General features: G+C 40.4%; 1 protein-coding gene, 1 long non-coding RNA gene and 1 pseudogene across 3 annotated transcripts; 2 read left to right on the top strand and 1 right to left on the bottom strand.

The window, feature by feature from the left end:
- Positions 1 to 362: 362 nt before the first annotated feature.
- Positions 363 to 1,657, top strand: LOC138055818 (uncharacterized; annotated as a pseudogene).
- A 2,246-nt stretch (positions 1,658 to 3,903) lies between these two features.
- Positions 3,904 to 4,350, bottom strand: LOC138055817 (uncharacterized). Its single transcript, XM_068901688.1, has one exon. The coding sequence runs from the start codon at positions 4,348 to 4,350 to the stop codon at positions 3,904 to 3,906; it is 447 nt and encodes a 148-aa protein (XP_068757789.1).
- A 9,367-nt stretch (positions 4,351 to 13,717) lies between these two features.
- LOC138057907 (uncharacterized) lies at positions 13,718 to 15,875 on the top strand. 2 transcript variants are annotated; one of them, XR_011133753.1, is made up of 5 exons: positions 13,718 to 13,825; positions 14,487 to 14,937; positions 15,070 to 15,229; positions 15,454 to 15,653; positions 15,754 to 15,875. It is a non-coding gene; the product is annotated as an uncharacterized lncRNA (long non-coding RNA). The 2 variants fall into 2 exon arrangements; XR_011133752.1 differs by having other exon boundaries at positions 15,454 to 15,865.
- The last annotated feature ends 7,673 nt before the right edge of the window (positions 15,876 to 23,548 follow it).

Below are 23,548 nucleotides of genomic sequence, written 5' to 3'. Positions count from 1 at the left end.
AATTTATAATGGATTTCAGGAAAAAAAACAAAACTAAAAACCAAATAAGGCTAGGGAGTAAATCTACTATCCACTAATACAGGATTTACCTAACGGAAGAAGGAGTTTACCACTCCTACACAACAGGAATTAGATAAGAGAAATGTGTGGGAAGAACACAACTACACAAGCAAAATAGGGTGTGTAAGGAAATAAAGTAATTATGGGTAAACAACCAATTATTAAAAGCTGAACTACGGATATCACATTTCCAGCATTTTCATAGGCTCGCCGGACACAGGTTATCAGCTCATATACCTGCACTACCAAATATGGTCAATGAACACAGCAGCAAATACACAGTTTTGCGGCTCGGAGAAAAAATGGCAGACAAAAGCCGGTTTGGATCAGAATTGACCGAGGCAGAAATCAATGCTTTGGTCGACAATGCTACCCCCTCTAACACCAAAAAGGTCACAAAATTTGGCATGAAAATATTCAATGGTACGTATCTAATTTTTTTAATGCCTATGTAATTATTATTATTATTTTTTTATCGGGAACATCTTTCTTGCAACTTTTTTAGCTCGTGCGTGTTGTTGATTAACACTGACATTTCACTGACCTTTTTAGACTGGCTTGGAAGTCCCGGGGGCAGTAAATTTTCAACGCCGCTAGAGGATATGGACATGGAGGAATTGAATGCTTGTCTCAAGAGTTTTTACACATCTGCGAGAAAGCAAGACGGTTCATTTTACAAGAAAAAATCGCTTAAGTCGATCCGAGCTGCCATTGGCGCGTTCTTCGTTCTCCACCGCGAAGTAAACAGTTTTCAATAACCAGTTACGCTGCTTTTACTGAAGCCAACAAAGTTTTGGACGCATTCGTTAAGGACCTCCGAAAATCTGGAAAGATAGCTGGTTTGGTTCACAAGAAAGCTATCTCGAAGCAGCAGATTCAGAAGCTCTTCGACTGCAGCGAACTTGGACTCGCTGACACAGAGAATCCCGCACAGCTACAAAGGACAACTTGGTTTTACCTTGGACTGTTTTTTGGAAGACGAGGACGAGAAAATCAACGTGAAATGAAGTCTGGAATGCTTACCCTCAGACAAACACCCAACGGAATCGAGTACTTTGAACTGAACAGGCAATGTCCCGGTTCGCTACCACCAACCAAAAAAACAATCAGGGTGGCCTTGCAGATCCTGAGGGCGAATCTGACCCGAAGATTTTTGCCGTTCCAGAATCTGCAAGATGTCCTGTTAAAACCGTTAAAAATTACTTGGCCCATTTAAATCCCAAATTGGATGCCCTTTTCCAGAAGCCACGACACGTAGAAATTGGTACTCAACCCTGATGTTGATGAAATTTGGTTTTGCAATGTGCCGATCGGAGCCAGTACTCACGACAACATGCTGAAATCCATGAGTAAGCGAGCAGGCATTGACCCTTACCTCACCAACCACTGCCTCAGGGCAACTTTGGTAACAATTCGGTCTGATAGCGACTGTGAAACACGACATATCGAGGCTATAACCGGCCACAAATCTGACCAGTCGGTTGAATCTTACAATGAGCGACCATCCCTCAACCAGCAGCACAAGATGTCGCGCATCCTCAGTAATTTTGTCCTTAACAGCAACGACGGGTTCCATCCTTCAACCCAAATCATGTAAAACAGGGCTTCGTTACTCCATCATCAGTCTAAAAGTGGATCAGGTGAAATTGAGGCATATCCAGCGTCAGATCAGATCGATAAAAACAACATTGCAGTCTCAACGAACACAACAAATAATGTGACACGCTTGGAGCAAGAAAACCATTTTCCTTCTCAACTAAATTTTTACAATTCCACCAACGTTCAAGTTTTCAACAATTTTGGTCCTTCAAATTAACTTCCTTTTGTAGGAGACTCCTCTAGAGAGTGTTTTTCGTTTGTAATTCCACCAAATATTGACATTCCTTCCTATGCTGGACTCGTTTTCGATCTCATTCAGCGAGTTTGCGAAGCCGTTGTCAGCGTTGTCAATCATGTATTTTGACATTTTTGTCAATCATTCTATTTTTGCACCAGAACTTGTTACATGTTGCCATTTTGTGCCAAATAAATTCAACATAAAAGAGGTGATGTTGGAGTTTTTACTAAAACAATTATTCTACGAGGGCGCGCTGGGTATGAAATGATATATATAACCAACGAGGCGCGTAGCGCGAGTTGGTTATGATCATTTCATATCCAGCAAGCCCGAGTAATTAAGATAATTACAAGCCAATAGTAATTAAGATAATGAAAATAATTGGAATAAAAATAAACACAAAATGAACACGAGTGACCTAGTCACATTTCCCCATACTTTTGCTTGCCATGTCCTCATGCAAGTAGAAAAGTAAATTAATTAATAAAAATAATCTCAACTGAAATAATTATAGCATTTTAGGTAGCTACAGCCTTGGGTTGATGATGTCGGTTACTGTGCTGACCCTTGTTAAGTCTCACAGAGCGACGTAACAATGGCCTTTCTGGCTCTGTAACAGGTAATGGCACTGGTTTACCAGAAGAATCATCTGAAGCTACACTATCACGTCTAGATTAGGGTACTCAGTGTCTTCTGTTGGCCAATCGAGCAAGGGTGGTCTAGGCTTAGGACAAACTGGGTGTGAACGATTTACAGTTCTACTAGTTCCCTAGCCATCGGCAGGCTCAATCTCGTAGACCTCGTAATGACGATTTACAACTTTGCAGATCTTAAGAGTTGCACTTATCCTGGATCTTAGCTCTCCCTTGGGAGTGGCTGCGAGTAGAAACTCTCTCGCCGATGGCCCTTTCATTGCGCTTGACTTGTCTGTGGCGATCAAACTGCTGCTTTAGGAGGATAGCCTCTGCTCGAAGTTTGTTCTCAGCTTGCCGGTGAGTTTCTTGCAAACGATTCTGGTGTAGGGTAAGCCAATGACCATTGTTGTTTGACTGGTTTTTCACCATCACTTGGAAGTAGGAGATCAATTGGTAACTTGGGATCAACACCAGACATGAGGTAGTGTGGGGAATATCCAGTGGAGGAATGAGGCATTGCATTATATGCATAACACAGTTCTTTGAGGTGCTCAGGCCACTTTTTCTTTCTCTCCGGTGGAAGCGGACGCAACAGGTCATGAAATGTGCGATTGAATCGCTCACACTGTCCATTTGGGGGTGGTAAGGAGTGCTTCGGGATTTCTTGACTCCATACATGCGGCACAGTTCTTTCACTACTTCAGCTTCAAAACACCTTCCCTGATCAGAGTGAATTCTTTTGAGCACACCATAAACAAGGAACCACCCACGTACCAGGGTCTTGACCACGGTAATAATATAATAATAATAATAATAATAATAATGTACTTGCTTATTACGCATCTAAAAATCTCGATGCGTTTACAAAAATATTATTATACATATATACATATTATAAGGAAGTAAATCATAGTTTAAAGAAAAGTTCAATTAAATGAATTATACGCTTCTTTAAAAAGAAATGTTTTGAGTCTGGTTTTAAATATTTCAACTGTTACAGAGTTTCTAAAAGTGTCCGGTATGCAGTTCCAGAGTGTTGCGGCTACGTAGGAGAAGGCACGTCGGCCATAAGTAACTGTATTTATCTTTGGAGCATTAAGCAGTAACTTGTCAGACGATCGAAGAGAGCGGGTAGGACGACGAACATCTATAAGTGCAGATAAGCAATCCAGTGCCAGACCATTCAAGGACTTGTATACCATTAACAAAATCTTAAATTTAATTCTACACTCGATGGGTAACCAGTGTAGATTACGTAGTGCATCAGATATATGTTCATATTTCTTAATTCCTGTAATCAGTCGTGCAGCAGAGTTCATTGTTCTCTGTAATTTGTCCAGGTCAGAACGGGTAGCTTCATATGGCAGACTGTTAGCGTAGTCTAAGCGAGATAACATTAGTGCATGGACCAGTTTCTTTAAGCTTTCTTGAGAGACCAATGGATTTTATAGACAGCAAAATTTTCTTACAAGTGTCATTGATATGGGGTGTCATGTTCATATGTTTATCTAGAGTCACTCCGAGGTCTCGTACTTGTTCAGATGGTTTTATGGTAGTATCACCAGATATCAGGAACTGGAGAGGAGGACTATGATTTTTGATGAAGCGTGAAGTAAGATGCATTACTTCAGTCTTTGTTGGGTTACATACAAGAAAGTGGTCTGTATTCCATTTGATGATATCTTCTACACAGCTGCTAAGTCTATCCAGTTCTGATGACGGCTTTTTTGGGTTGACGGCTATGCATAGTTGTGTATCGTCGGCATAAAACATACAATCCAAGCCATGTCTAGAGATGACATCTTGCAAAGGAGCCATATACAATACAAACAGAAGTGGCCCGAGTATCGAGCCCTGCGGCACAACAAATTCCAGTTGCCTTAAGGAAGATGCAACTTCACCGATGACAACTTTTTGAGAGCGATTAGTAAGATACGCTCGAAACCATTGTAGTACACCTCCAGTAAAACCAAAATAGGACTTCACACGAGACAGCAGAATTTGATGATCGAGAGCGTCAAACGCCGCCGAGAGATCGAGTAAAAACAAGTATCACATCAGAGTAGTCATCAATAGCTCTTAAGATATCATTAGTGACTTTAATCATAGCCGTTTCAGTGGAGTGGTACTGACGGTAAGCTGATTGTAGTGTAGGGAAGAGCTTAGCATCTCGTAGGTAAGCATGTACTTGACTTGCAACGGATTTTTCAATCACTTTGCTTACGAAGGCTATATTAGCTATAGGTCGATAGTTTGAGTATAAAGTTTTGTCCAGATCATTCCTTTTGAGCTTTGGTTTGACCTGCGAGATCTTCAGCTGAGTCGGGAGTGTACCACTAGACAGAGATGATATTATTATAGATTGTATAGCAGGTAGTAGTAAATTAAGATGGTTCTTAACCACATGAGTCGGTATAGGGTCCAGAGAACATGTTTTCGATGGCATAGACCTGATGACTTTCTCAGATGCATTGTTGTCAGGTACGTTGAACTCACTGAGTTGAGTTAATGACAAGATTGCAGACATGGTATCTTTCGTTTGACTAGCTGGATGTAGCTTTTCGATTTCATTGCGTATACCTCGGATCTTGTTGATGAAGTACGTATTAAATTCATCGGCGAGAACTTGTCGGGAGTTATGTGTTGGTAGTATGTTTTTGCTGGTCTTGAACAGGCTGTTAACAAGGCAGAATAGTCTGTTACGATCTGCACCTTCGATCTTATTTTTGTAATATGATGTTTTGCAGTTCTCTAGCAATCTGTTGTAGCGTTCGCATGCCTCGATGTACATCTCTTTGTTAACTGTAAGTTTCGTCTTTCTGAATTTCCGCTCAGCTCTACGTTTCTCTCTCTTGGCTTCACGTAGGTCTTCGTTGTACCAAGGGGCCCATGGACGATGGTTTACCACTCTAGTTTGAACAGGAGCAAGCTTGTCGTAGATGTCCTTTAAAGTTGAATTATAGATATCAACCATTTCGTCGATGTCCGTTTTAACTGAGAGATCTTAATTAGCTAATGACTCTTTCAGGGTGACTATAAATACATCGCCGTTAAGTTGCTTGGTAGATCTGAACGTGAGGGGTATTTTAGAGAGTGGTGGTCGTGGACAGTTCGGTTTACATGCCACTACTTGATGGTCAGAAAAGACGTCATTGAGTATGCGTACATCGGTGACCAAATTGCTGTTGTGTTGTGTTATAATTAGATCTAATGTATGGCCTTTCCGGTGAGTAGAACCCAGTACATGTTGAGATAAATTAGCAGAGTCAAGTATGTCCATGAATTTAATGGTATCACAGTTTGTGGTGTCATCAAGATGAAAATTGAAGTCACCGGCAATGAGTAGTGGCTGTTCATGCTGCGACATTAGTTCAAATAAATCGTGGAATTCAGTAAAGAACATAGATGTTGTTAGTTTATTTTTTTTCGATGGTGGGGTCCTGTAGATAACGATAAGGCGCGCGTTGAGTTTGCCTGACACAACATTTAGGTTGATGTGCTCGAATGATTTGAAAACATTGTCCGAATTCATTGTGATGCTAAGTTGTTTTGAGTAAAACACACCGACACCACCGCCTTTGCCACTTTCCCGTGGGACATGCACGAATGAATAGGTCTTGAGCGTATTTAAAATTCGGTAATGCTGCTGTCGTCGGTATTTTTACCAAGCCAACTTTCAGTGATTGCGACGATTTCCAGTCTATTCGATTGTATAATATCACACACTATGGCCGCTTTCTTTGCGATTGACCGAGCATTCCAGACGGCAAATCGTAATTTCATTTCTTTTTGTCGACAGATTTCAATTTGCTTAAGATTATTTAAATTTCTTGGAGTTAATGTATAATGAAGATTATTTGATTTTGTATAGTGGGCGTTGTGCGATGATCGTTCACTCGCGTCAACCAAGTTGTTGAAACTAGCGTGACGGCTAGTATAGTGTTGAGAATTAACTGGCACGCTAATCTCTTGTTGGCACTGCGACTGTGAACTTGGTGAATACATCGGTGAGTACTAACACATTCTCTCTGCCATCGGAAGCTGGCTCAAGCTGGGTGAAATCCATCGCTAGTACTTCTAAAGGCTTTGAAGCTATGATGCTGGTCATTGGAGTCTTGACGGGTAGGTAGGTTCCTTTTGCTACAACATAGCGTTTACATTCCGATAGATACTTCTTAACAAAAGCATTCAGTCCAGGCCACCAACAGCGTTCACGTACCAACTGCTCCGTTCGTTCGGATCCCTGGTGTCCACATGGTTATCAGAGTTACTGCGGTAGAGAACTCCCATCTTCTACAATACAATCCCATTGGTTTAGAAGCTGTTTACTTTCACGTGTCTCTGCCTTCTTCTCTCTTGGGAATGGCTTACGACCAATGGCACGGTAGTGGATTAGGCGCTTTCTGGTTGGATCGACACTCTGCAACTTGGCTAGCTGCTTAACGTTCCAGGGTGGTACTGGACTGGTACTATACTGCTGCGGGGGGTCTATTGTTAACTGACTGACTACTGCATTGGGTTTCTCTGCTAGAAACAGTGCTGACTGGAGTAGCTGTCCTCGCACAGATTAAGGTACAGCGGTAGTGTTGAGGGATAATGCCAAAGCTTCTTCTTCTTGATCCACATCACACTCTTCGTGCTGCTCCCAATTACGACGACTCAGTGCATCAGCATTCGTGTTCTGCTTCCCAGGTCGGTACTTGATACTGAAGTTGGAGTTAGCCGATTCAGATACCCATCCCTGTTCCACTGCCTTCAGCTTGCTGTTTGACTGCAGGTAAGTCGGCGGGTTGTTGTCGGTTAGTACTGTAAGAGTGGAAGAGATCAGGTACTCGCGGGACTTTTCTGTAATGTCTCACTTGAGAGCTAGGAGTTCCAGCTTTCTGGAAGAGTAGTTCTCCATATTTCTCTCTGCTCCTCTTAGGGAACGACTAGCATAGGCTATGGGCCTGACGTTTCTGTCCTGTTCCTCTGACAGCACTGCTCCAAGACCGTCATTAGAGGCATCAACTTCTAAAATGAAGGGCTTTGTGTAGACAGGATGGGTTAAGACTGGTGGGCTAATCAAGGCTTTCTTTGCCTTTCAAATGCTTTATGGCAATCTTGGTTCCAACTGCTTTCAGCAGACTTGAATCTCTGTTTACCATTCTTGCCACCTTTATAGAGAGTGAACACCAATGCGTGCGGTGGTCTTGCTATCTGAGCAAAGTGGGGAACAAATCTGCGGTAGTAAGAGGTGAAGCCCAGGAATGATCTCAGGTCCTTCAGGGCTTTTGGTTTACGCCAGTTTGTGACTACTTCTGTCTTAGCTGGATCAGTGGCAATGCCATCAGCGGATACCTCATGTCCCAGGTAAGTCACTTTTGGGCGGAGGAACTGACACTTCTTAACCTTGATCTTTAGTCCATTTTCTGGCAGTTTCTGGAACACCATTTTAAGGCGATGTAGGTGAGTGCTGATGTCTTGGCTGAAGACAATGATATCATCTAGGTAGACAATCAGAATCTCCAACAGTTCTTCACGGAAAATGGTCTGGATAACTCTTTGGAAGGTTGCAGGTGCACCTCCGAGACCAAATGGCATTCTGTTGCATTCAAATAACCCAAAGGGGGTGGTGAAGACTGTCTTATGTCTGTCACTAGGGGCAACTTCTACCTGGTTGTAGGCAGAGGCCAGGTCAATGGTGGAGACGTACTTACCACCTCCCAGGACATCAAGGCTCTCATCAATTCTTGGTAATGGGTAAGTGTCGCGCTTTACCTTGGCATTAAGCTGGCGGTAGTCCACACACATGCACAGGGCACCATTCTTCTTCAGGACTAGGACAATGGGAGAGGCATAATTACTTTGGTTTGGTCTGATTAGACCTTTATCAAGCAGCTCTTGTAAATGCTCTTAAAGCTCAGTTAGGTGATTTGGGGGAAAACGTCTGTGGCGCTGGTTCACTGGGATGTCATCACATGTTGAAATCTATGTTGGATCATTGTGGTTCTGCTGAGGTTGCTACTTTCACTGGCAAACACATCAGAATACGTAGTGAAGGTTCTCAGTGCTTCTTGTCTCTCAGCTTGGGTTCCAAGGAAATCTTCTAGGACGATTCCCGAGGGGAGTTCTTGTTCACTTGGAGAGAATCCGTGTTTTTCCGGCTTTGGTGGGGACGTTTTTTTACGCTGTGCTCCCAAGGGGCAGGACACTATCACCTCATTGTTGTGGAAGTCAAACTCCAGCTGGTTTCCACTGGTCATTTTAACTGCACCATGTAATATTCCAAGACGTGTTAGTGGCTTTAGCCATACATAATTCGGGGAGGGGTTCACTATCTGGATCAGGAAGCACGTCTTAGTAGCATCCACCAGGGTATTTGCTACCTGAATATTTCCTGGTACTGGAACACTAAGGGGTTCAACCAAAGCATGGGGACCACAGGCTGGACCAGTAACGGCTACACTTGCTACAGAATTCGAAGGGACTAGACCAGGGTACGTTCCAGCAACATGGACTAAGCCAGAGCTGTGGTTTTCTAAACTACTAGGCTTAGCATCAAGCCGCTGTCGGATGAGTGGACTAAACTGGGGGATTTGCGACAGTACATTGGTTCCAAGGAGTCCAGGTACATCTCGTCTCTGCCAGGTGGTGGCTGGTGTGTCTTTGAGGACCAGTATACCACAGCTGGGTACTTCCACCTTGTCAACCTCTGCAGTTAGTTCCAGGTAGCCCAGGTACGGAATCTCGAGCCCATTAGCAGCACCCCCTGGTCATTATCTGCCCATTCTTCACATGCCCACAGGTTGGCTGGAGTTTCTCTTTATAAAATTCTTCCGTCACAAAGGATACCATTGAACCGGAATCAACTACACAAAATACGTCAACACCACCAGGTTTGGCTTGGACTGTCGGAGTACCTCCAAACATGTGTATCGGTGTCCCATTCTGTCTTAGGGGTTCTGAGCCACCACCGTTCCCCTCCACGTCATGGCTCACTGCCGTGGAGTTTTCTCGTTTAACGCTGGCAGCTTGTTTTCAGATCTCTTGCCTCTGTTGCTGCCACCACGACGGTTGAGCTGGTTGCCAGGGGAGTCCTTCTTCATGTGTGTTCATGACCCACAACCAAAACAGCCAGGCTGCCACCACTGCTGTTTACCGATGCTTGTGGCAGGCTGTGAGATTGAATGCTGCTGTCTTTCTAAGGCTGCTTGCTGTTATTGATCTGACAGGATGCTACCAGCTCATCTGTCACCTTCTGCATGTCAGCTCCAGCTCTCATCTCATGACAGTTAATCTCAACAGGGGCTGTACTGTTGTGGCCTCGTGCACAACACCTCTTCTTTGGGGGGTACTTCCATCGTCCACCCAACGCTGGACTTCATCCCGCACTTGTTGGAAAGTCTTTGTGGGGTGATCCCATGCCAAACTCTTTTTGTCTCTTCGTAGCTGTGGGTCCCTCAGGTTTTCCAAGAACTGATCCCGAACAAGAATCCAAGAGCAATTACATGAAGCATGGACTTGACAATAGCAATAGCATCAAATTACATATTGCACAATAATGCTACAATAGTACACTGAAACTAATAATTGTGAAATAATGGTATCAAACGGGTTATTTGAGATCAAATTGAATTAAAAGCATACAAATAATGACAAGGAAGAGAGGTAAGCAAAAATACAGTAATCACTTATTGGAAAACAGAAAAAATATTCAACAGGCAAATTACATGCTGTATCAGACTGAAGGTCAACATACATAAATAAACCTAGACAAAAACTAATGAAATGTTGCAGTCCCTGCTAAGAAACTAAAATCAAGAACGAAAACAGAAAGCTATATGTAGTAAACTAAACTAAACTAAAGGCCAGTCACAAATAAAGAAATAGGAAAATACTGATAACATACCAAGTGTTATTGATAACTACACATCTGAGAAGACTTGGAAAATGACTTGTCTTGAAGACTGACACTCTTTAGATAAATTAACTGCACCAACTGAATTTACTGAGTAAATGGTAGCCAATTTATAATGGATTTCAGGAAAAAAACAAAACTAAAAACCAAATAAGGCTAGGGAGTAAATTTACTACCCAGTAATACAGGATTTACCTAAGGAAAGAAGGAGTTTACCACTCCTACACAACAGGAATGTGTGGAAATAACACAACTACAAAAGCAAAATAAGGTAATTTTAAGGAAATAAAGTAATTATGGGTAAACAACCAAATAATAGTAATTAGGATAATGAAAATAAGTTGAAAATAATTGGAATAAAAATACACAAAAATGAACACAAGTGACCTAGTCACACAAGGTATGGCGTTCAACATTGTTTTGGGGGCGGGACTTCACAAGGTTGAGAGTGGGAATTTGATGCAAAAAGAAACGAAGACGGTTGTGTACCCAAACGTTTTGGCCAGGATTGCAAAACGTACCCATAGAGTTGCAATTGCATGAAGTTCTTTACAAGATACTTAATATTAAAATCTCGAAGCTTTTTACATTAGCTAAAATCCGTAATGTCGCTAAGGATATCAATAATTATTTTGCAAAAGAATGCTCTGTTATTTGTACTGAAGACACAGACAACCTTGCCCAATTACGTTATCTAATAATTGACAGTCTCAAGGATCAACTCTTGCAACAGGCATTCAATAAAGATTTTACGTAGATGCTGGAAGCGAAAACAAAATTATCTGCAAAGGCTGTTCAAATGGTTTCAACATCTTGCCAACGATTGAGCCAACACTTAAATTGCGAGGAACTAAGAACAAAAAACCAGTCTCTCCGATCGAGACGACCAACTGTGAGCATGCATGTGTTCTACAAATGTTGAACTAACTCATGGCTTCAACTCCATCCATAGGCAGCCCTAGTTCGCGTCACTAGACAGCGTGTAATAATTAATTACTAGTGGGAAGATGACCTTTGAGTGCAAGCGGTATTGGGTTACAGGCAGCCGTTGAGAATTTAAACACGTTATAAGAATTTTAAGCCTAAAAAAACGCTCAATTTAACATTGATTCAATAAAATGACTAAAGCTGACTCACCTCTGGTGTATTCTTGTGCGGTTTGGTGCTTATTTTACCGTTTCGGGAATTCCGTGTTTTCACTGTGCTAAGGCGAGGTCAAGGCAGCACACTAAGATTTCGACCGTAGTCAGCTCAGAGGCGGTTTACGCCTCGAAAATCCATCCCAGCCGCGATTTTTTCATGCAAAGCTAAAGCCCCATCATATGCGAACCTCAGTGAATGTTTCGTCGTCACAAATCCCCACGCACTTGTCTGGAAATGAGCATTTTCTGCTTCCGATTCCACGATAGCTGATACATTTAACAGCTGATGATCTTGTGAATGGTCACGGAGCTTGGGTCCGAGGTCAAATTAACTCCACCCGACGAGTTACAGTAATTTCAGTACAACACTTACCCCATCCCCACAGCGGCGCTCGTAACAATGGAGCTGTCCGAGAAGCCGTTGTGGCAATGGGATAAGTGTTTTACATGAAATGACTGTACCTCATTGGGTGGAGTTAATTTGACCTCGGATCCAAGCTCTGTGACCATTCACAAGATCATCAGCTGTTAAATTCATCAGCTATCAATCAATGGGGGGGGGGGGGGGGCGTCCTAGTGCATTTTACAAATGAAAATGAAATTGGAAATTACATGGAAGTGATGTTGAGAAAATTGTGTTGGATAATGCCCAGCAGAGAAGTCCTCATGCAAGGAGCCTGGTTGACAGGCCGCTTTTTTTCTCAGTCCCTATAACTATGATAACTTTTATTTTTATGCACTTAAGAATGTTTTTGCCCCCTTAACATTTTTTGTCCTTTGGCAGTTCTGTAAACCCTAAGCACGATAGATCGTAATAGCCTTTCCCTGGACACTAAAATGAAACGTTTAGCATAATTATTGCTGCGAGCCTTACCGAGGAGCAGCACTAATTTCAACAGACCGTGTGGGGCCTGGGCGCTTTTTGAATGCCACAAAGAACTCGATTTTCAGCAAAATTCGTTTCGTTACGGATGATTTTGAGTATATGCAGTCTGTCGGATCAGCGGCTGTAGTTGCGGATATGTGCGTGCTCAGCTCACATGATTGCCTACATGTTGGTGTCATGTTGCTGCTCTTCGGACTCGTTCGAGTTGGTATATACTCCATGGGAGAATGCCATGGATGCGCCGTAATACTAGTACTAAGCTTGGTACAGACATCACTTACTAGTCTAAACGGTCTTGGGGTAATTGAGCCTACTTGGGGTTCTTGTCCTACTTGAGGTTCTTGGCCTACTCAAGGTTCTTGGCCTGCTTAAGGTTCTTGGGCTACTCGAGGTTCTTGGCCTACTCGAGGTTCTTCTCCTACTCGAGGTTCTTGGCCTACTCGAGGTTCTTAGCCTACTCGATGTGCTGGTGCTACTTGAGCGCTTCTAGGCGTTCTTGAACTATTTGCCTACTCGTGATCCTATAGCCTTTTTTAATGAATTCCTTGTAGACTTAATATTAAAAATGAGATTAACCAATCGTTTAAATTGACTTAGAGATATAGCCTCTCTCATATCACAGGACAGGCTGTTCCAGAGAACTGTTCCGCTATAACTAAAGCTGTTCGCGGAAACGGAACAATTAGTTTCTTAACAGAGCCCTTCAAGCTTTGAAACTAAGCTGGGTGAAAAAGTATCTAGACAAAGGATTTATCTCCTTACTTCAAAGCATCGGATGTCTTCTTGCAGGAAATTATACAAGCCTGGTCAAGTATTATCTACGAAGCTAAAAATTCTTCAAAGAGGCAGTTACTGTCACAGAGTCTCTGGTTAAACTGTCTATTTCGCGTCAATAATAAACCAATACACTATATAGCATGGGCAGAATATTATGGTTTTGGCGCGCCATCTGTAGCAAAATTACGTTTCGACAAATAAAACGAAATACATCGAAAAGTAACGAAATAAATCGAAAAGTAACGTCATAGGTATGGCGCGCCATCTGTAGCAAAATTACGTTTCGATAAATACAACGAAATAAATCGAAAAGTAACGAAATACATCGAAAAGTAACGTCATAGGTTGAAAAGTCATGTAATGTGAAACCCATGACTGATGTAATAAGACTCTGAAAAATGTTAGTTGCCATGGCGTCAGTATGTAACATGAGCGTTTGGTTAGTTCCCATTGCTTCAGCAGGTAACATGAGTGGTTTGCAGAGCCACGAAGTCACGAACCTTGTTTAATAGCGCGTGTTCGGTACGTTCTGTTCCTGTTTCGTTTGAATCTTGCTTTCTTCGCCCTGTTTCTGTTTGTAATTTGTAGGTAAGTGTTTTTGCTCTAATTTGATGTTTTTCACTTCTTTAATTTGACATTTGTTTGCTCGGATTAGCATAATTTCTAAATCGAAGACTGGCCAGGCATGTGACGCCATATTTGTTCGCGTGACAAGCATGCATATGGCACCGTAATTTGTCAGCTAGTCAGCTCATTGCTTATTTTTACTGAGATGAAACATTCTTTTTATCTGTCCGTTTTCTCCGTGGCACAAAGTCATGACAGGATTCGCTCCTGAGCTATTTCTTGAAGCTGTTGATGACGAATTCATATGCAGTATCTGGTTGAGTGTAAATAATTAATTACAGTTACTTAACTACATATGTAAGCTGTGATTGTCGTATTCGCCTCCTGTATTTTCCAGCCTTGAATTTTAAAGCTATGGCTGAATTGTCAAGTTCCTTCTTTTGTATTAAAATTCATCCTAAAAATTAAAATACTCGAATGCAGCTGGATACCGCTAGCGTTACCTCTGCCCTGTTGTGTGGGATTCATTTGATATAAGTCATATATGACATACATTTACACTCTTGGCGAGAGAAATAATTTTCAAGTGCGAGCCTTTAAATCGTTGTTTTTTGTTTCATGCTTTTTTTTTCATTTCAGTGTGTTTTCCTTTTTATTTTATATACTCAAATTCTGTTTTCAGCTTTGCTGTATTCAACTACCCAACTACTTGCCAAAATGGTCATTCATTCTGTAAAGAGTACATTACCAAATGGCGAGTGAACAAAACCAGTTGCCCTGTAGACAGGAGCAATCTGAATGGGCTGCTGGTGAGAAATCTAGCTGTGAAAGGTGCCGTTGCTAAGAGAATAGTGAATTGCACATCAACACTAGCTCAACCTGGAGGATATCACTGGACCACTATCTTCTCCTAAGAGTCACCTTTCTTTCCGTGACATGAGGGTTGTGGAATGCAAGTTTAAGGACAGGGGCTGCATTCTGCGTGCATATCAACATTAGCTTTCCCAGCATCTGCTCACCTGCCCACATCGTACAGTAAAATGCTCCTCTTGTACCTTTGAGATTCCTCATAGTGAGTTGTCAGCCCACAATGAGCTGTGTTGCCCAAATAATTGTGGGGTAAAAGTTGAAAGGTATATGATTGTTGGTACTTTTTCGACATTTAATAAATGCGTCAGTCCATGTTACTGTTTGAAATTTATTTGGCAATTGATTCTAGCTGTATTTTATTATTTAATGGATGATTACATAATCTTTGTACATAGATGCAAGCTGCTGTCACACTTGGCTTTTGTGTGTGTCAAGGAGGGCCGTCCATGTCCGCTCTATGCCGTTGGATGCACAAAGGTCCACTCCTCAGCAGAAGCTGATGCTGCAGGTCACCTGAAACTATTGTTAGATGCTCGACTATCAGGAGCTTGTGGTGTGAGTAAACATTTAGAACAATTAGACCTTTTTTAAAACTTGTACACAACCTCACACTACCTGATTGAGGCTGTGTTGAATTGAATCACTGACTAAAACATTTTTACATTTTTGATGTTGAACTTTTACCTTAGAAGTTAACCTATTCTCAACAGTATATTTTAATCTTTTCTCACTGCAAGTGCTTGTGTAAATGCATAAATTATAATCATTTATTTCATCAGGGTGCCAATGTCAGCCTAGGTGGCTTTTCTTCAGCTGGTTCATGGCGTATAGAAAGTGAAGTTACCGTGCCTATGTGCAGTCCATTATTTGACGGCCATGCTGCAGTTGTGAGGCTGGAAATAAGCAATGGCAGTGATCTTTCTGTCAAACTATTCTTGGAATCGAAACTTGAGTTGCCTTGTTTTGGTGTTGATCTAAGGTATATATATATATATTGTATTAAGTTATACTCAACACCTAAATAAATGTAAGTTATTTCTTGCTTTTTGATTACATGCCTAACAGCTTCTGTGTTTCAGGTGCTGTTTCCGGTGTGGAGTGGATAAAGTAAATACACCTAGATCTCTAATGTCCCAGGCCTCTGTTGCATGTGTTCAAATGCATAATGTATGCCTAGCAGAAGTGTTTCACCAGATGATCAGAAATGGCAATGCCGTTTTCTTGGACTTCCTGCTAACATTATCAGTTTGATTTAGATTGATGAATTGGTGAGGGTTGTGTGGGTTATGCTGACTCCTGAATTTATGTTTGATGACTTCAGTTGAGTAGTGCAGCATACACAATCCCAGTAGAGGTGCCACATGGTATATGCTGACTCCTGATTTGCATTGTGTATTTTAAGTCAGTTGAGTAGTGCAGCAGACACTGTCACCATACCATACTGATTTGAGATGTGCTGAATACCTTATTACCAATGCTGATAGCCTCAGTAAGGTCCTGGCAACAATGAGTCGATTTGGTTACTCGATGACAACCTCCTGCGTCTTAATTTATTTTTTTGATGAAAAATATTACCTAAGATATCAGGATAATACCCTCTTGAACAAGAGAGGGGGGGCGGGGGACCAGGAAACCAGGAAACCGTTTCGTGTTGTATTGGTGAAACCTGCATGTCATATACGTCTACCAGAAAAAGTACCTTTATCAAACTGAACTCCATTTCTTGTGCACTGAAAAACAAAAAGTGGAAAAACCATAGGGTCTAACTCCTGAAGTTGTGATGCGAATTGGTCTTGTTTTCGTAGTCATCCAGCGATAATAACCGGTATATCACTGATGACACGTGATGGGGGTGTACTTTACATACGTGCCTTTTCTCTCAGATCATCCGGAAGTCTCCCCCATACAACAAAATCTCCTGGTCTCGCGTATGGGTCATGAAATATTCCGGATGAAAATGAGTCTCAACCTTTTTAAAGACTTTGCTCCATTGTAGGCTCTAATTGTATCCCCAAGTTAAAGAAATTCGAATTTTTTCGAACTCGTTTCATCATTCAGTTCTTAATGCATTTCTGTATCTCTGCGTTTCAAACATACGTTGATGGAACTAAAGAAAAATCACTTTCTTCATTTCTGTTTGTTATCATGGCCATATACGCGATTGTTTGATTGGATTTCCGTTTAACCAAGAAAAATTCCCGACATCATTCCCCTGTTTTCCGCAAATTCCCAATGGCGAAATATTATTGTATTCTGAAAGGGCTGCTGGTGCATGGTTGGATGATTGTTTTTGGGGGGAGGGAATGATATATATTGATTTTGGCGTATCCTGGATCAGTTTTGTCATGGCAGAGCTCAGCTCAGGAATAGGCATAATCAAACAATTATCGGATTCGGTTTTCGCATGATTGCGATAATTATCATGGCCTCACTTTGTGTTATCCGTCTCAGCCTTCGGCTTCAGCAGATAAAACCAACTTTGACCTTGATAATTAATTATCGCTATCATGCTCAACTTCATCCAATAATTGTTAATTAACACTGTCCAACTCTCTCCAAGGCACTGTGGTAGAGGAGACGACCACAAGCATATTAAATGACATGACCGCTATTCGGACTTCATTATCCGAGGAGCAAATGGTACTGGTAAAAGGATTTCAACTAACCGTGCCGGTATAAATAGCCTTTTTCAATTTGTAAGCCGGCTTTCTAATGTTAACTCGCGTTAATTTAAGTAACTGACAAACGTTGGACCTAACACAAGCCGAGAAGAAGTCATTCATTTCCAGTTGGTTCCCAAATGTAATGAGGCTAACATTCTTGGTGTCCTAGATTTTGCCGACGTAAGTGCCACTCCTTGTGACCACCATATATCACGATTGCTCGAAGTTTGCCCTATTTCAATATCAACAGCTAATATAATAGCCGACTAGAATTATAAAAGACACAACTACAAATACAGGTCTTTTTTGTAACTAATGGTCCCCCTAGGTTATCCCACTACCCGGTTTCAGAGATTTGTGTTAGTGATCATCCCAATTTACATAGCAATGCAAACTATACTACCCCAGACGAAACTGGGAATATCCCATTTGGGTCGAAACTAGCTTATCAGCTACCATCCTCATCAAGGCAACCATCAGATTATACCCCTCTTATTCAGAACTCCTTCAGTATCGAGCACAAATCTGTAAAAAGTGGGTTGAGTTTGTTGGTTATCTACTCTGCGCCGGTGGTTTTGTTTTTGTTTTTTTTTCGCTAGCCCACCCCTCCCCCACCCTCACCAAAAACCCGCAAATGGTTTTTTTTTTAATTGATCGGGGGAAACCCTTGATACTGTAAATCATAAATTGTTACTGGATAAGCTTAATCATTATGGTTTTAGAATCAATAGTTCAAATACGACTTCTCTTATCGTAATAAAAGAAGTTGGATTGAATCTTCGATTTCTTCCACTGATATGTGCACTTTCCGTCTGCCACAAGATTCATTATTAGGACCCTTACCTTTTTCTACTTTATTTTAATGATATTAATAACTGCTCTAATAAGTATAAATTCTTTCCCGATGACACTAACATTACATTTTCTGAAAAAAACTTGAAAACATTAGAAATGCCTGTAAACAATGCACTTACTAATTATTGAAGATGATTGGCTAACCATAGATAAGCTACCGTTAAATGCTTAGAAATACAACTGTGTAGTTTTTTTACTTACCAAAAACAAATTGTAACTGATTTCAAAAAAATTCATTTTTCCAAATGATTTAAGGCGGCACAAACCAGTTTATACTCTTCCAAGTAACGCCCTTATTAGAATTAAGGATCGGCACCCAACGTTGTATCACGTCTTGCCAATAGAGCGGTTTTCAATTGAGTTGCGAAAGTGATCAGCGAATTGCTTTGGTTTTGCATTTACTTCACTCAGTGATTGGTTCAAAGTACTCGCGCCTTTTTTTTCAACCAATCAGAAGTGAAACCAAAACCAAATGTGGCTCGCGCGGCTGCTCGCGCGTGCACATTTTTCCGCGCTTTGTGTCAGCTCCGTGTAATTACTTAAGTTTTGATTGGTTTACTGGATTGTCTTCGTCCTTTTTGATTGGCCAAACGAACTACTTAGGTTTTTGTTTTACGACGGTCGATTGAAACTCGATCTATTGTGGTAACAAATGAAATACGAATTATTACCTTAACAAGATCAAGAGAGTATGAAGGTAAGAGAGGTAATCCCTCATATTGGCCCTATTCCTATGGTAATCCCTCTTAAGTTATTTCTCCCCATTTTCGCGAACGACGCGAATCGTTGCGTGGGAACTCGCTCAGCTGTCAACATTGGTAAAAATGGGAACATATGATTGGCTATCAGTTAACCCTCGTGGGAATACCAGATCTCGCAGGAGATCTAAAAATAACTTAAGAGGGATTACGATGGGAATAGGGCCAATATGAGAGATTCTCTCTCCTACCTTCATACTCTCTTGATAAGATACAGTCGTTATGGTGACGTAATATGCCACCGTGTCAACGGGCGAGCCCTGTAAAATCACCCTGTATTTGGTCTTCAAATTAACTTAGTTGGTTATATCTGAAAAGTAATGAGAAGAGCAAGATGAAACTGTCTGCCAAGGTTAATAAAAGTCCGTACAGCGGATTAACCCGTAATTCTGTGATATTTTTAAGGTGGTTATAATTGTGCTGTATACGATTTATTTCAAATTTGAGGAAAGTTCCACCCTGATCACTTTTCAGCAACGAAAAAAAAAAGAGTCGAAACTACTTTGAGCAACTTTAAGGGGAACTGCATCTCATATATATGAAACATACTTCAGATTATAAATTGATTCTGTAGAACATCAACTATACACAGATATTATAGTCGTTCATAAATATATCACAACTTTTATACAAAAAACTCTAGAAGTGACTTGCAAAGGAACGCTTTTTTCACGTATTGGCCCATGAGTTGGCAATGAGATGCCTGTAAAGAATAAGAAAATTGTTAAATAATAGTTGGTTTCGAAAACAAAATGTGAAATACGCTGTTAATTCGACATATTAATAACTGAAGATGACTACATTGAGATTGATAACATCATGTTAGAACTAAAGAAATATCGGAGACCGTCCTGTTTCGTAATTCACTGTATTTCTCACGACTTGTTATGTCTTATTTATAATTTAAGCTTTTTTCCTTGTTTTCTCGTTCTTGTTACATGACATACATGTCTTTGAATCTATTGAACGACCTGCCCCCATTAGCTATGCTATCTGCGGGTCGCTCTAAAATGTTCTTTACTCTTTTTTAAGAAAGAAGTAAACTGGCTGTCGTAGTTGTTGTTGTTGTTCATCCCAGTCGGCTGTAAGCTGCGCTCCAAGGTCACACTTTGATCGTATAGTGGCCGGCGGCCAGAGGCGCCGTAGTGTACTTTCGGATCAGCCTAGTTGAGGTGGGTCGTTGCTCTACTTCAAAGGGAGATTAGCCGCGTCCATTATTATTATTATTATAAATATTATTATTATTATTATTATTATTATTATTATTATTATTATTATTATTATTATTATTATTATTATTATTACTTCATGGTTTGCTTCATACCTTAAGAATAGAATACAAGCGCAACTTTTGTTGATGGTGCTATGTCAGATAGCTGTACATAAATATGATGGTCTTGAAGTAGATCAATCATTTAATTTGAGTGCATTGCTAATTTCTGGAGGGATTGGGGATTGAAGGAGTGGGGTCTTGAGACGAGTAAGGCATTTTATACCTAATCAGAGCCCTGGGATTACGATGTACAACTCTGTTGTACTACCGTAGTTCAAATATTGTAGTATAATGTGGGAGAGGGTGAGGGGAAGGGAGGTGTAACAGACTCCATATCCATCAGAACAGAGCTGCCAGGGTGGTCACCTCCTCTAATTCTGCTGAGGAAATAACAATAAGCCATAGTAATGTATAAATTACAGATTAAAATGGCACTAGATCACTTATCTCAAATTTTTAATATTACAAACTCTAAGTATTCCGTTAATTTGAGAAATTCGATACATACTTATTTTTGTACTAAGACCATATATACTGAGGCAGGCAAAAACGGCCGCCATTATAGAAAGGGGCTTCTCTTCTTTCTTTTAAAGGACAGACAAGCTTGCGATCTCTTGTTTCACAGCTTCAGATCTAGTAGTTATATTGTCTTTAGCTTGATTATAAATTTAATCTTGACCGGATTATGGTCCGAATGGATATGGGCCCCTGGTTGCTTATTTGCGTTTTTCTGTTTAATGGCATTTCTCAAACGTTGACTTATCATGATATAGTCGATCTGATTCCTTGCAAAATCACCATGACAATGGTACTAGGTTAAAAAAAGGTTACTCATAGAGTTAACATCAAAACAGTTTGATGGTAAATCTATATCGCAGACAGACAAAAAGATTTATTTAGGAGGCCTAGTTAACTGCAAGCGGGAGATGTGAGAAAGAAGTAAAGGGAAGAATAGCGTTAGCAAAAAGTGCAATCCAGGAAATGTCAAGCCAAATAAAGAAATAATAATGTGCAAACACATGGTCAACATTATTATATGACTGTGAAACGTGGACTCTGACCAAACTGTGAAAAGTAAATTGGAGCCTTTTGCAATGTAGAAGAATGTTAAGAGTATCTTGGGCGGAGCATAAGACCAATGAAGAAGTTCCAAAGATGGTATGTACAACAATTTCATAGTTATCAACAATAAAGAATCAAAAAACCAACTGCCAGAAAAGCAATTTATAAAGAAAGTTTGAGAACTTCTATTTGCTATTTTTCATGCTGGGTTCACTTATGTTGAAGCACCCACACTCCTCTTAAAGATGGCAAAATATGTTAAGTAAATTAAATTAACTAACCTGTGATATGTAAATATTTTATAGTAATTGTTCACTTATTTCATTATTATTTCATTTTATTTATTTTGTTTAACTTTTACTGATAATGACGTCTGATTTAAAAGCACAACCCGCCTCGATTAGCTGTGCTATCCGCGGGTTGTGCAGGATTGCCATTGTATTTTCTTCAGACGAATAATAAAAAAAAAAAAAAAAAAAAAAGAAAAATGCCAGAATTTTGGACACCTAATAGGAGCGAAGTCGTTAAAAAAAATTGTTACTGATAGGCAAAATTGAAGGGAAGAGAGGACGGGGGAGACCAAGAGTTACCTGGATGAAAAACCAACAAAGAATGGTTAGGTGATATAATGGATGTGTACGAAGAGCGGACGATGGGAACAGGTTGAGATACACGATAGCCGACTTAATTGTAGTAGATGGCACTTGATGATGATGATGATGACGATGATGATCATCATTAATTAATGTAACTAACTAATACTGTATTATTCAGCATGATTTTGCACGTTTATCACGAAAGCATTTTTATGAATGCCATTGTGTGTTTTAAATAAAGTCAATGGATGATGTATGTATGTATGTATGTATGCATGTAACAAGCAGCACCAACCGTCCTTTTATATATCCTTTTGTATCGGAACCTCAGGTGATAAATAGTTGTACCCTTCAGTATTAAGTTATAAAAAATAACTTAAAATGTAAGAAGTCAAAATCGCACTGTTTTCTCGACTTGTTTATATTTTCATCTCATTTTTATCCGATTTAAGCATTCGCTGTTTCCAAGGAAACGTAACTGTAGAAATGTCGAGCTGGAGTCAGAAAGATTATCTTACCTCGAAAAAGATACGTGAGAGCGGAGAGAGAGAGGTTTCTAATACCTTGACACCGCAATTTACGTCCTCGAACAGCGCTGGCGTGATAAACATTCCCACTTACGCTATACAACCGCTTTTCTTTTCCGTGTTTGCGCCATGTTGTCAATTAGCTTTAGGGCCAACTTGTACCGGGAGCTTGTTTATTCTAGCAATGTTGGATAGTGTTTAACCTATACCTAAGCATTGCCATCCAACAATTTTGGATAGTTAGGCTACACCGATCCACGCATACTTTTCAGTTTGCACAAAAAAGCAATCTGAGAAAGGAAATAATAGGCTCAAACTTTTTTCCACGTTTAAACTTAAAAGAAAAAAGACATTGTTTCCGCAAACGCAGGTTTTTCGAAAGGCACTTGTTAACGGTAAAGACTAGTTTCCACATAAACCACAGAGAAAATGGAAAGTTTAATCCTCTTAAACGCAGATTAATTGACCAATATTGCACAAGGGATGCTTCCAAGTTATACATGATTGTCTTTTTTTATTGAGTTACTTTTTTGTCTGGAAACGCTCACAACACTAAATTAAAAAAGGATATGACCTTACTGTTAAAGTAACTCGGTCGATTGCTACTGATCACTTTCGTTTTACGTTCTTCATTACCATTCTTTGTCGCCGTTTTCACTCCTTCTCGTGATTTTCTTTGGTGATGCCAAAATCTGTAGTTTCCCACCAAAACCAGTCACTATCTGGATCTTTCACTTTAAATACGTCTTCATTAAAGCTTCCATCACAAACAGGTGAATTAACATTTAAAGAGGAGTAATTTCTGCCTGGTCGTCGAAAATGAAATTTCCCGTCCTAGAGTTTGAAGGTTATTCCTTAGATACGGTTTGGCAATGCCAAAACCAGTAAACAACACCAAAAAGGGAAAAGAAGACCACAAAAACAAAAAGAATAACAAACATTCCAACTAATAATAAAAAATGAAAACCAAAACGAAGCATACCTACCTGCCCCGACCCCATTCACAAGAAAAAGGAAAAAACAAACCAACCTAGAATCAAATCTTAATGTCACAGGGCCAACAACAATAAATAAAAAAAAGGAACGATGATGAATGACTTAACAAATGGTAAACGGCTTAGGGTTGAGTTATAATGCACG

Source organism: Montipora capricornis, chromosome 7, assembly GCF_036669925.1.
Source record: "Montipora capricornis isolate CH-2021 chromosome 7, ASM3666992v2, whole genome shotgun sequence".
Lineage (NCBI taxonomy): Eukaryota > Metazoa > Cnidaria > Anthozoa > Scleractinia > Acroporidae > Montipora > Montipora capricornis.
This window is presented reverse-complemented; position numbering and strand designations above follow the sequence as displayed.